The 14166-nt window shown below is 32.4% G+C and overlaps 1 protein-coding gene across 21 annotated transcripts in view; it reads right to left on the bottom strand.

The window, feature by feature from the left end:
• Positions 1–1306: 1306 nt before the first annotated feature.
• Positions 1307–14166, bottom strand: part of LOC141454708 (somatostatin receptor type 2-like) — a 177543-nt gene continuing 164683 nt past the window's right edge. For 15 of the 21 annotated variants that reach the window (XM_074129232.1, XM_074129237.1, XM_074129240.1 and 12 more), the window contains 2 exons: positions 7926–8053; positions 1307–3670 (listed from right to left, as the gene is read on the bottom strand). In XM_074129232.1, coding sequence (XP_073985333.1) covers positions 2378–3637 — 1260 coding nt within the window. In that variant the 5' untranslated portion in view covers positions 3638–3670; positions 7926–8053 and the 3' untranslated portion in view covers positions 1307–2377. Of the gene's footprint in view, positions 3671–7925; positions 8054–8146; positions 8296–14166 lie in introns of all 21 variants that reach the window. The other 6 variants (XM_074129241.1, XM_074129242.1, XM_074129235.1 and 3 more) reach the window with 2 other exon arrangements.

The following is a 14166-nucleotide window of genomic DNA, read 5'->3' as shown; positions in this document are numbered from 1 at the left end:
GCAACATCAACATCGAATGGAAGACGTATGGGAAAATTAGGGTACTGGCTGGCGGCGAGACCCTATATAGCTGCTGATGATCAAATTGTAAACTGCTTCAGATGAACAAGCTTTAGCTTTGGTGTTGAGGCTATTACATGTGAAAGAAGTGTTTCTAGATTACTCTGAATGGGAGGCTTGGAAGTTTGCAAACTGCTATTTATCAAATACTAAGTTAATTCATAACAGTATGAGATTGCTTGGACATACTTATGGGTATTCTTATTCATATTTTCATTGGGTTCCCGGCTTTTAGGTCAAAATACGTAATGACCCAGGAGGATTCCGATGATATCTTCAAAGGATTTAAACCGCATTTACAGCCCAGCCAAATGCCGCAGTTAAGCTGCAAAAAAGCGAGGGCGCATAAATGGTCGTAGCAATGGTGGGAGGATTTTGAAAACAAATTTATTACTAGATTATATTGAACCAAATTGATGAAACTTCAGATCAATATATATTTTTTTTATTTCAAAACAGAATTGCTGAAAAAAGAATCAAACTTGTGGAATATGCTGCTCGGCGAATATTATAACTGAAAATTATTGTACAAGATGGTGAACCAATAACTTTTAACCATTATTACTAGTAGAATCAAGTGTTAGAAGTAATTAATTGCAAGTGAGATTGATGATGATGGTGATGGGCAACAATTCAGTTGGATATCCACTTATGCTTAGGCTTACTGAGACAAAGAAAATGAAATTTACTTGCTCGGAGTTACAAATGTTACCATAGCCACAAAACGCTTAATTGTTTTTACACAAATATTCACACATCAGTTAAAGAGGGCAAAAAAATTAAAAATTACTTATAGGTCATTTATTTAAAATGTCAAATCATTTTAGTGCAATGGTAGATTTCTACTTTTGTAGTTCAACATTTAAAGCTGGTGAATTAAATGATAAAATGAAGTAAGCATAAATTTAAGAAGTCCAGAAATAACAAGAAGAGTCTTTTATCTATAAGAATAAGTTCATTTGAAACAGTTTTGGCGTTACATGTGAAAGATTTTGTTCACTTACATAGAAAAGTTCAAGTTTTAGCTAATGATGGCCTAAATTCCAAAGACATAACTCAATATACAAGCAAACTAAACCTTCACGACTTGCAAACTGTAAGACTTTAGTTTGACTACTTCCAACGTTCCATGATGGACTGATTAAATATAGTTGAGAGTTGCAATGTGAGAAAAGATGAGAGGCTTTACACCTAGATATTTGCATATTAGAGAAGAAGGGATGGAAATAACAAACAAAATAAGAAATTATTCCGAAAGTTTTAATTTACAATACTAATACGTTCATTTTTTGAGGCTAGGAAAAGTAGTATATAACATGAGCATTTATTAACTATAATATAGGATAATAGTATATATTATTTTAATTGATTATTAAATAATACTATATTTCTTAATGAAAATGTTACCCTGCATTTACGGTGGGTTGTATTCAATAAAGAGATATGAGACATGAAAGAAGAGTATTTTTTTTTCTTTGGTCGAGCTTTGGTCCATGGAGTCGCCACGCCATCCATCTCGTCATGGACCAATTTCTTTTTGGACTAATGATGACGAGCAGGAGGGGCGGGCTCAAAGGCGGCTCTGTCATGGCTCGAACGCTACGGCCTTAAATCACATACAGACTCTTTTTAAATTTTCTTCTCCTTTGGACTAGAATTATATATCATTGGAACTAATAAATCTTTAATTTATAATCTAATAAATTTAAATAAATGCTGTATACATCGGATACATCGCTGTACACAGTACACACACATAGATAACTAGAATTTTCTCTTTTCTTTCCCATTCGATCTTTTTGGTCTTTTTTTTGGCATATTTACAAATAGACAATGAATTTACATGTTTAATTGTATAAAACATATAATAAGGTACAAGAGGAGTTTCTAAACAACAATTTTAATGTACATTGAGATGTTTACTTAGGAATTAGGTATAATATAATTTAATCTTACCATACTTTATAAATGTATTTATATACATGTACATTATTTACGAAAAAGAACAAATAAAGGTAATTAACAAATAGAAAGTCATTTTCTTTTCAAGTGTAAGTAGTTATAACAGGTGGCAGATTTTCAGAAATATATATTTACAAATTCTCGAAAACTATTCACTTAAAAAATAACTTTTGTTTATTCTTGAAAAAAATGATATGTCAAATTTGATCGAGTTATACATACGATAACAAAGTCATTCCGCAGCTTTATTTACAAAAACTAAGTTCAAAAAAAAAAAAAAAAAAATAGGTACATAAAAAATTGTATATTATTACTGTGAGCATAACCACTCATTTTTGTAAAGTATGAATAAATTTTACAATTCAGTTGGAGTTAGATTAATTTTCACTCCATTTTTGACTGGAGTTGTAGTATCACTAGTGACGGTGATATTAGACCTAGATGTGAGCGCCGTTGTGGAATGTTCACCTCTGCTCACCAACGGTCCAGTTTCAGCACCTTCGTCTGTATGGTCGGCTCTATTTTTACCAGCTCTGGCACGTTCAGAGCCGCCTCTCTGGGTACGCCTGGGAAATACACTATTCTCTAAGTGTAAAGTGGCATTCACTTCTTTACCAGCAGCACAAGTGCACGCTTTTACAAAACTTTTCTTAAAATTATCACTTAAAAATGCATAAAGTATTGGATTCATTGCTGAATTTGAATAGCTAAAGAATCCGGCAAACAGGAATACGGTAACAGTGAACTTTGATTGGCACTGTTTTGGCGGAGTGAAAATCAACGCCATCTGTGTGATCCAATATGGTAACCAACACAAAACGTATACTGTTATTACAGTCAATACTAATTTAGTAACTTTTCTATGTGATTTCTTTTTCTCTTTTGATTTATTCTTTGGTCCTACTGTTTGTAACTTTCTTATAACCATGAAATAAAAACAAAATATTAACACCACAGGTACAGCAAATCCCAATACAAATGAGTACAATGTAAACGCTGTCTGGCCGCTTAGATTTTCGCCTTCCGGCCAAAGTATATTACAACTTTTCACCTGGTCATCATCCATTATATTTGCATACATGAATATTGGTATCATAAATATGGCACTTGCCGTCCAAGCGCTCAACGATACAATTTTCGAGATGAAAGGTGTCCTCATTTTGGGCGCCGTTATCGGGTGACATACAGCCACATAACGATCTGCACTCATTATGGTTAAAAATATACTACTAGTAAATTGATTTATACTTGTTGAAGCCATGTACAATTTACACATTACATTACCAAATGGCCATAATTGAAGGCTCATCGTTGCTATTAAAAATGGTATACCTATTAGGAAACATTCATCGGCTACAGCTAAATTTACAATATACAAATTTGTAACAGTTTGCATTTTGGAAAATCTCAGTACAACATATATTACTAATGTATTGCCCAACAGGCCGACAATACAAACAAACGCATACAGTACTTGAGTAAATATGTGTAATGTTGGTTGATCTGTACTGCCACAGAACTGAGTCTCGTTACCATATGATGAGTTGTAGAGAGATTCAATTGAACCGTTTTCTAAAGAATCGGCCAACCAGCTGACTGTGGTATCCTTAGACATTATACCTTTTCCTCACAAGTATTCACTGACCACCTGAAACTCAAGGATTATCATTATTTTGTCTCTTTTCAAAAAAAAAAAAAAAATTAATTAAGATATTCATTTATATTTAATTATAAATTTATATTCCAAAATAACAAGCTTTATGCTTGTTTCTTTACGTTCAGTCTACCTGCTCTCGGGAACAGAGATAGTTGAGATAGAAACAGATATTAAGAAGTAAAGAAAAAAAATCAATCTGTTTCCAAATAAGTATTGTTTAGTAAAAGATTCGATTTATTAGTTCACACATAAAAACTGATTTCACGAACTGGGCTATTTTTAATTTTTTTTTTCATTTAAGGCGCGTTACCATCTGAGGTCATTGGTGCCCGGGGCATTTTCGATGCACTGGCAGCCTCCGGACAGCGTTCTCTGGTTACTTCATTGTACTCACCGGTTAGTGTACTGTGAGCGGTTTTTTTTCCCAACGTTTCGATCATCAAAGGGGCTAAAAAAAAAAAGTCCTAACATTAATGCAACAATGTACGCTATTGCTGGACCAAGCAAAAGAAGGTGGGATATTTCACACTAATTGCTGAAACGGCGATGTGTTTAAACAGGTATCTGAGAACATTATACTTGTGTTTAGTCAAAGGGACAACACTGTTTTACCGAAGATTTTATAAACAGATCTTGGAAGGCCAATTGATCATTCCCTCTTTCATATAATTTACTCTGTCCTAAAGAAAACTATTAGAAAATTCCTACTTAGAAATAAATTTTCTAAGAGGAAACTTGAGGTAAGTCGTGTGATTTTTCACACAAATGAATTTTTTTGTCAGACAAAATCTTTTCCTAATTACACTTTACTTTTAAAGCATTCCAGAAATTACTACTTTTTAAAGAAAGTCTGCTTTGATGGCCTTGTGATGCAACTGTGGTCCCTTTTTAATTGACCAATTTTTAATTGGTCTAACATAAACTTAACATTAAACATTAAATAAGCTCCATTTAAATATTACTGTAACGTTTCGTATTTAATATGGCTTTAAATATATATTTCTACTTTAAAATTCGGTAAAATTTGAATTAAAAGAATTATTTTAATGCAAAGTGAATAAAGTGCTGCAACTAAGGTAAATGAGATAATTAACCATATTTCATCAAAATGAGTACTGTTTCTTGGGACAGGGTATTATAGATCTATTTTCACAATTTAACGTTTGAGGAATACTGTGTCCTGAGAGTGTAAATTTATTATTAAATGTCAAATATCAAATTAACCTGAGAATTTTATTTGGCCAATAACGGCACCAAACAATCAATTTAACAGAAAAGATTTTACAATAAATAGAAGTACTTTTAGAAAAACTTAATTTCCAACAAACATTTTTTTCCCAATTCGTACTTTGTCCTACAACTTGAACACTTTTTAAACCAAAAACTAAAGTAACATTTTCCGGCCAGTAAATAAAGTGTAAAACAATCAAAAGGTTTCTTGCTCTTGTTGTCAGAAAGCCGACTAACGGAAATTGCCAGAGTTTTGTTGGAAATGGCTGATAACTTTGTTTTCTTCCAAGTTTAACTTTTTTGTGATTTCTTGTATTTCCTTTTGCGTTAGAAACATTCAATGATGATAAAAACAATGTTATCTTCTTAATAACAGTAAAAACTGTATTGTTTTAAAAACAATTTTAGAGAAAATATGGCATAATATTGAACCAGGTGCGCACACAGAATTTTTGGAGGGGTTTTCAAGTTTATTAGTTTTTAATTTTTGAACTATTCTTTCATTTAGAATATATCACAATGATTTTTTTCCAATGAGATTAATTTTGAGAAAAATATTACAAAATAATTTAGGCAACACAATCTCTTTAAACTATTTTTAAAAAAATATTAAAAATAATTGGCTGTCATTGCTTTAAACTTATGTCTCTATCAGGTTATTGGACTGCTCCCGTATAGAAAAGGGGAGGCCGGTGTGTATGCCGCTAATCCGAGGTATGAAATCAGTGAGTCTAAAAAAACTAGATTTTCTAGCAGTAATTATGCACTCGTCGGAGTACAAACCATTAAGTATAACTAACTATTAAACAAATAAGTTTATTCTAACTAATAATTCGTTTATCAATACATTCAAAGTTGGTCAAAAATTGCTAACTTTTTCTTGCTAATAAAACATGAGAAACCGGACATCGTTGCCTCTTTTCCATTCCAGCAGAAGTAAGTAGGCACTTTCAAAGAGATTCGTTTTCTTTTCCCTTTACTATAACGTCTACATCAAACTCATACCCTACTCATACTTCTTTGGCTTAAGACCCTGAATATTCCATACGCCAAAAGTAATAGACTTTTACGAAGTGTTTTTTCGTTTGCTATTAGATCCATACTGCTTATTTCTTTTATGGAAGCCTTACAGTTGGTTTTAAGAAGAAGGGATGCTGGCTCTTCGCCCTACCGCTGCCAGGATGACTAGGGGCAGTTATTTTGGGGCGCCCTACCATAAATAGAAAGCCTTCACCACGGCTACGAGTCTATTTACCCCGCCGATTCTGACATCCTACATAAAGAATACGCGTTTTCCATTGGGCACCATTAGGAGGTAGAGATCAGCGTTAACCTATCAGCACCAATGCTACATCTGCACTAAAATAAAATGAAGGAAATGTGGTTTTGGATTCTTTATTATTCAACCGAATAAGTTTTGTCAGTTAAAGAAAATTTCTGCAATATGAGATTGTAAATTGAAAAGCAAAGGGCTATACGATAAAATGATTTCATTTAGAAATGGCGATGTAGTACACTCCACATAATTTAGTAAGTGAATTGCATTTGCAAGTTTAATTATTGATAGACATGTTTATTGAAATAATTTGCAGCATTTGACCAAAATGAAATCATCTGATAAATATTATAAATTAAAATTTGTAAATAATTACAAACAGGAGAGACAGTTATAATGATTTATTACTAATATTATTATTTATCTTAATTTCACCTTATTTTGCATTCGAGGGTCACAAACCACCCAACTATATTGAAAGCAAACTAAGATTTACAACCCACTAGACAGTGCAAGCAAGCCTTATGTTTATATCTTCATAGACGTCCATTCTTTTTCACTTTTCGGCAAACTTCCTTTAAATTTGTTTCCCCTCTCCATCTATAATAAATTTCCACCAGTTTCCATATTTATTTAAAAGCATCCACCGTCAAAGGAAAAAAAAACCTTATGACACATGACTCTATTTCAATGCTATAAATCTCTCATGATTGTGAAATATATCAGCAATATTTCAACTAACAACAACCAACCGCAATGGAAGAATATATATATTGCAGAAGGTAAAAATGTTTTATTTACTTAGTTTTATAAATATATAAATAACGCTATTTGCACAGGGTAATATTTAAATACCAATTTTTTGTTTTTTATCTATTCTTTTGCTATAAATCTTTGTGTCCTCGAAAAACAATAAAAGTCTGTCTAATAAATGATTGATTGGAAAGGTAAGCTCGAAATTAACTAAGCAAAGTTACCGTAGCCGAAACCTGAATCAATTTTGATTTTAAATATAATTATTAGTTTGCAACTCTGACCAATAACGGATGTTGAAATAAGCAGAGGTCCAAACATTCTATGTATTGCCTGATTTTTCAGGCTGGCTTTTATTTTTTGAAACAACTAGCAAACATACTTTACTATTAATTTGTCATATTAAACTGTAAACAAAATCCAAGGCCTAGACCTGGAATTGAACCCAGTACTACAATACTGTCTTACTCATATTTCATAAGAAGATTTGGAAGTTTTACTTACTGGGGAAGTAATCATACAGATCAAATCAGCTGCTTCATAAATATGATAATTCTGTAAAACATTTTGACGTTGAAAAGTTCTCACAAAGAAATTAAAAATATATTTTAAATGAGGTAGGTACGAACTAAATACTAGGAAGATTAATTTTACCCAAAATGATTGATGCACATAAAAAAAGAAATTTCGTAAGATAGATAATTATTAAGAGCAGTAACATATGGGATGAGCAATTAGCTCATGTTTAACGACTGGATTCCCACGTTGAGATCCCGTGTTCTACTTCAGTTGCTAGCTGGGTAGGTTTTCTCTTCCTAGGAGCTTCTTACAGTTCACTGTACGGTGATGAAAAAAAAAAACATTGAAATAAGCTCCGGGCGCCAATGACCACAGATATTGCAGATTCTCTAAACTTAAGGTTGTCTAAAGTCACAGTTCCATGTATATCGATTAATAGAAGTACTTTTTTAAAAGACATATTATTACCTGAATGAGGATTTGGAACTAGTTATACATCAAAGTAAAAAGTATTAGCACTGCTAATAATCCTCCCAACTAGATCAGTTTATAGCTGAGCATGTCTGGCAGCCTTCCCAGTCCACAAGATCAACTTTCTGGAAAAAAAAATTAAGATTTAAATGAAAGAGTAGGTTTTACATTTTTTTTTTAGTCGTAGCGCGCGCGTTTTTTTTTTGTTTTTTTATAACCTTTCTGGTTTCGGACTTTCATCCATTTTCAGAGGTTGATTCTCCGTCTCACTCAATGCACCAAATCCAGAACTGAAGATCTAATCACATTTTAAGCTATTTTGTTTCTTAGCATGGAGGGTTCTTCCTCCACTACTTCAGAATGTTTCCTGGAATATAAATATTTAAGAGGACTATCAGCACTTTTCGTTCAGTAATAATAAATAATCCTACTCGTTGATACAAAACTCGAGAATCAGGAAAATTGTAAGTTCTACTTGATCAGTCAGTATTTAACGAAGGCCTATCAATTATCTGCTCTTATCTCATTGCAGCCTCAAGGCAGGCATTATTCCCTCGCAACAGAAAACAGAAAGTTTAAGGCAATCCTGCTTCGAATCCGGCGTGACTGTCGAGAGTGATACCACCTAGCTAAATCTTTTACTCAATGGAACCATTCCATAGTTACCGTTTTTAACCAAGGAATTCAAATTTACTGGTTTTGGAGGGGTTAACTAGGTTGAGTCCCACGCTTTCAAGAACCAGCATTGTCCAATAAGATCTTGGAACACTGTCGCTGACTGATCTATCATGACTAAGAACATTCTCTTAGAATAGCCAAAGAAGAATTGAGAAAAAAGATGTACCACTATGTCTATCCAACCATAACCTAAGAACGTTCTCTCGTAATTTCTAACCCTGGATACTCCCGTTAACATCTAAATGTCAAGGCCACTTAATGTCTTCTCGGTAAAAGCGAGTGAAATGACATCCTACAGGATCAATATGCAGAATTCCAATTAAAGGAATCTTTATTCAATAAAAACTTTATCGATAAGAGGCTAGAAGGAGAAAAATATTATGTTTCAATGAGACTAATATTTCAATAGAATTTCTTATTTCAGCTTACATTCAATTTGCCTTGAATAATCTCTTATTTTCCAATAATTTCCCAACATTACACTAAATTATCAATTTTCCTATTTATTATAAAGAAGAAAAGAAGTTATATTTTGTCGCTGCCATTACCATGATATCGTAGACAGTCTTTTTCTTTTGGTCTAGTTCTACCTACTTTAAATGGTCTTCATTCACAAACTGACCATTTTGAAATATTTTCAGTAACAGCTGTCAATGGAAAATTAAAGCTTGGGATTGTCAAGATTTTGTTACGCTCTCAACGACTTCTCATGCACCCAACGAGGTAATGCATTTCCGTGCCAGTCCCTAACTTTTCTGGACTGGTTAGATTTTTGCTTGATGACCATTCACCACTAGAATATGTCATAGACTATACTAGATGTCTTTTACACAATGCCGGTCTAAATAAATGTCCACAGGATATTCTGTTTTGAAGAATATCTATCACTCTGGAATAATATTATAGAAAACGACAGTCGCATGAGGATCTCTCATCAGATTTACTCTGAGCGCATCCGAAAATATGTATTTTTGGGAAATCTCTTCTTGAAAAATCAAGACAGTCCTGAAAAGAAGGAGTTTTAGCTGTCAAAGAAAGCACATGGATTCTGCTGCTGCAGTCATAAATTTTTTTGAACTTTTTCCTTGTTTTCTTTTTAATCTATAGAGAGGAAATCATTAAATTTTGATTTTCCAAATTGAAACAAAACAAAAAACCAGAAAAATAAATCTTCTAACACCACCTGTGGAGGAAAGTTTCTCTTTAGATAAATCACAAAAAAAAATGGATATTTTCTTTCATGTACAGTTTGCTAACTATGTATGTTATAACATAATTATTCACTGTGTCTTAATGATATCTCGCGAGTCATGTTGCAGTGATATGTAAAACCGCTGTCAAAATAACGAGATATCATTATAATATTAAAACAGGATGCGGTTTATTCTTAATGGGTGCCACATCGCATTTTATCTTTCTCTAACACAAATGGCATGTGCATATTACATGCTTTTTTAAAGTAAATTATAAAACAATTATTCTCATTTTCAGAATTAAATTTATAATTCACTCAGTTCCTCTTTTAATTAAAAATTATCAGGAACTCAATCAATGGCAGCTTTTATTTAAAGAAGTATTATAAATACATTTATTAAAGGTATATTCTCTTTGCCAACTTAATGTTTCAAGATTTCAAGTATTAAAACGCTACAGATTTTATTTAGGCAAACAAGTTTAACGAGGAGCTTAAATTTGCCACCTCTAAAACTTTTTCCTACCCTTTCCCTTTATAAGCGATTCAATGGTTACCATTCCTAAATATTTAAACTTTTTTCCAGCAGAATAAGTGCACTAAATTTGGTCGAAATCGATGTAATGGTATAAGATACAACCAATTTCCTAGTCGACTCCCCATCACACATGGACGATGCGTTGTAAACCTCCCAATCTGTTTAACACTGATTATTAATTTTAGGATATTATTTATTGAAGTTAATTTCATCCAATAAAATAACAGTTAATGAAAAAATTCTGTTACCAAGTGAAAATAAAGGCCGTAAGATAAGAGGTAATTCTTCTTTCTTTTTTTTATAGCGGGACTGAAGGAAAACGGTGTGCCCTACAGGAGAAAGCATTCAAAGCATTTGATGGATAATCCAATAGAAAAGTAAAAGGAAAAGGATATTGGACTCCAGTAATACCACCCTTTGAAGATCCAACAGCGATTTAGAAGTGTCCAGCGAACGCTCAGGACACGTTCCGCTTTTATTGACTTATGAGTTCTGGATCATTGGAGAGTGACGTAATCTCTAAAAACTCTTTTGGCTTTAAAACGTTATTTATTTATATTTGTGAGTTATTATTTCTTGGATCAAATTTACTATTAATATGACATTATTTATAAATATAAAATTTAAGAGAACTATTTCTGAGTAGAGTTAATTTTATTTAGATAAATTTGTGAACTAAAACTGGTTCAAACACTTTTATTCAAATTCTCAAGGTTCTAGCACACATTTTTTTTTAAACTTAGCGTTTATATTAAATATATTTGTTCACTACGATAAGAAATAATTTTGAAGGAATTCCCAGATCCCAGAACTCTATTTAAGTAAAGATAAATTACAATTAAAAATAAATTCCAATGCTTCAGTTTTTTCAAACGTCTAATTTTCAATATCATTAATATTTCTCATTAGAATATTCTAGAAAGAAATGCGGCCTGCGGCTTTAGTCTGTGGGGGAAACCAAGTTTCAACTTCATGGAAATCGTTTCATCAATTGTGTGTTACTGGTACATTAAGGGTGAAAATGGAAAACCTGCTATTTGGTGGATGAGTGATGTACAGTGATACCTCAGATCAAAGGAATGAGAAACATTTTCGAGTACAGAGGTGACATCATCAATTAGAGCCTGATGAAGTCATGTATCAAATAATTGTCTCTCTTGCCAGTTCTCTGCGTTATGAAGATTCCCTTCGTATAGGTATGTCCATTGTGTTTTTGTACGTAATCTGGATTTATAAAGAAATATAATGTTTACATAATATCAAGAATAACAAAAGAAAAACAACAGAGCAGAGTCCTCTAATGATCTACCTGATGCTTTAAACTTAGGTGATGGACAATGCTGTTTGTGAACGAGAGAATATGTCCACAGGTCGGCAGGGCACTGAGTGTATTGGAACCCGAGCGCCTTAAGATAATGGGCATTAAATTATATGCAATAAAGAACTTAAACTCAAATAAAGAAAAACCCTAACATTTCAACTTCGATTTGGTGATTTAAGATGAGGGAATATAAAATGTTGCAAGAGTAACTGGATGACCAAAACTTCTAACCAGCTTTGGCTTAATATATAGATCCATTAGCTGATACTAATTGATTAGAAACTTAACAAAATTCGATATAAATTACAGGCTTGAAGCCTTCGTTTTAATGACTTCCAGCCTATACATCTCTGATGGAAGGTTCAGCTTAATTAGGTATTGCTGCTACACAATAATGCGAAATTCACCCAAAGCAATTTTTTCCCAAATCTATATATATATATAGAGCAATTTATTGGAAAGCCTCTCTCTTATTTTCTGTACAATTTTCTAATTGTAGTTCCCACATAGCTGATGGAGAAAATTGATATTTGTAAGACTGTATTAGGTAAAAGGCGAACTACATATACAACACCTTGGACAACATATGGGTTTGATAGCAATATCAATCTTGTTCTCAATAAATTTAGAAATAGAAAGAATTTCCAATTCTAGAGGAAAATGTTTTCTGCTGAAAATAATTTTTTCTACTTTGTTCTCTTCTCTCTAAAAATGACAAATAAATCACGCACAAACCCTTTATCCATTTTCAGTTAGGAACACATTTTTTCTGTTGGTTTTTGAAAAAAAAAAATATATATCCAACTGAATAATTAATTCTATCCATTTAAAGTATATATTTGTAATTATTCAAAGTAATTGGGAAAAGATAAGTTTTATTATAGGGGGGAAAGTTAAGAAAAAGGCGAAGAAAAGAATTAAAAGGAAAAACGCCTGAAGAAGTTTAGTGACAGTAACATTGATTAGAGTTAACAGAATCTCGGACAAGGAAGGGAACTTGGGATATCATTGGATAAAGAAGAAGAAGAAGAAGAAGAAGAAGAAAGTGGAATTGTTGAAGCTACTTAACAACTGGGCATACTTCCCAGTATAAGTTGGAACTAGAGTGAATACATCTCCAATTAAGGGATATAACAGACAGCTGTGACCATCAATCCATTTGTCGTTAAACTGGCCAGCATCCAACCCCCTCTTCTTTTCACTAACTCAACATTAAAACTTCTTTTTTTGCCTTTTAAGGGTCGCACATGCAACCAGAAATTTGACCAAAGGCAGAATCTGACCAAATTTTTTTTGCTAACAAAATTAGAGCTCTTATAAAGTTTTTAAAAATTTCATTAATTTTTTTTTTATGTACTAATTTCTTAATTGTGAACTAGTTTCTTAATATTTATTACAATGAATAGCTTAGTTTGTGGATGGAACCGACTAACAAACGTACTTACTTCACACTATAGCGCCTAGTCCAGAAATCTTAGCCATTATCAGAATACATCTTAGCCTGTCGGACAACTAACAATCTTGGCTATCTTAGTAATTTCCTTGCATTTAAAAACTACTGGGAGGAATATAATTCTACAAAACTAAACTTATACTGAGATTATATTGAAGTTGTACTTGGCAGACATTCAAGAAGATAGTGCTATCCTGAGAAATGTAAATTTTCAAATTCTCTTTAAAGGATAAAGCAAAACTTTTTACCACCGCTATCGAACATTTAGAATTTTTTCCCATATAATGTTTAAAACTAGGTAAAAACAAGTAGTTTTAATAATTTCGTTTTTCTGAAAATTGCTGTTGTTTTACAATTAAGCAATAATTATATTTATTGTAAAAATAAATTAATTTCCTTATCGTTTATTCAGATAACCGCATACACGATGTACACGATTCATTCTCTTTGAACAAACATATATGTGTACGCTGTGTTATCTTAAGTAATCTACTAATATAATCCACGAAGTAAAATTACACTTGTGCTCCCTGCTCCAGAGATTGTAACAGACGATCAACATTATAAAACCACTGACTTCTGAAATTTAGTTTATGTAACATAAAATATTCCTGGTCTATTCTTGTAACTTGTTTACTTTTTATCCTCTGTGTTATTTATTTGACTTGTATATTATTTTATGGAATAGAATTTTCTTTGAATGTAAATAAAGATGTATTTTCTTTATGTTTGCTCTTTTATGAAATTAAATAGGAGCTTTTAAATTTATGAATTTGAGTATTGATTTCTCGTTCTGAATTATGCAAACTAACAGGTTTCCTCATGTTGATTCAGAGGTCTTCTGAAGAAGTTAGATCTGGAAAGGGGTGGCACCAGCAGATTTTGTGGGAAGATGGGGTAAATACTAATGAAAATTCCTGTCTGACCGCGATACTAAGGCGATCCCAAGCAAGATTCCAGGTGCTGGAGAAGGATATACTCTTTCTAGAACCCTCTCAGATCTTGCGATTTCTTAAGATGAATTGCGCTCTAATGCACAACTTTGTTTCATGGGTA

This window comes from Rhodnius prolixus, unplaced genomic scaffold (genome assembly GCF_049639745.1).
Source record: "Rhodnius prolixus isolate KJV_2025 unplaced genomic scaffold, Rpr scaffold_9, whole genome shotgun sequence".
Classification (NCBI taxonomy): Eukaryota; Metazoa; Arthropoda; class Insecta; order Hemiptera; family Reduviidae; genus Rhodnius; species Rhodnius prolixus.
The sequence above is the reverse complement of the archived record's forward strand: the minus strand, read 5'-3'. Positions and strand labels throughout refer to the sequence as shown.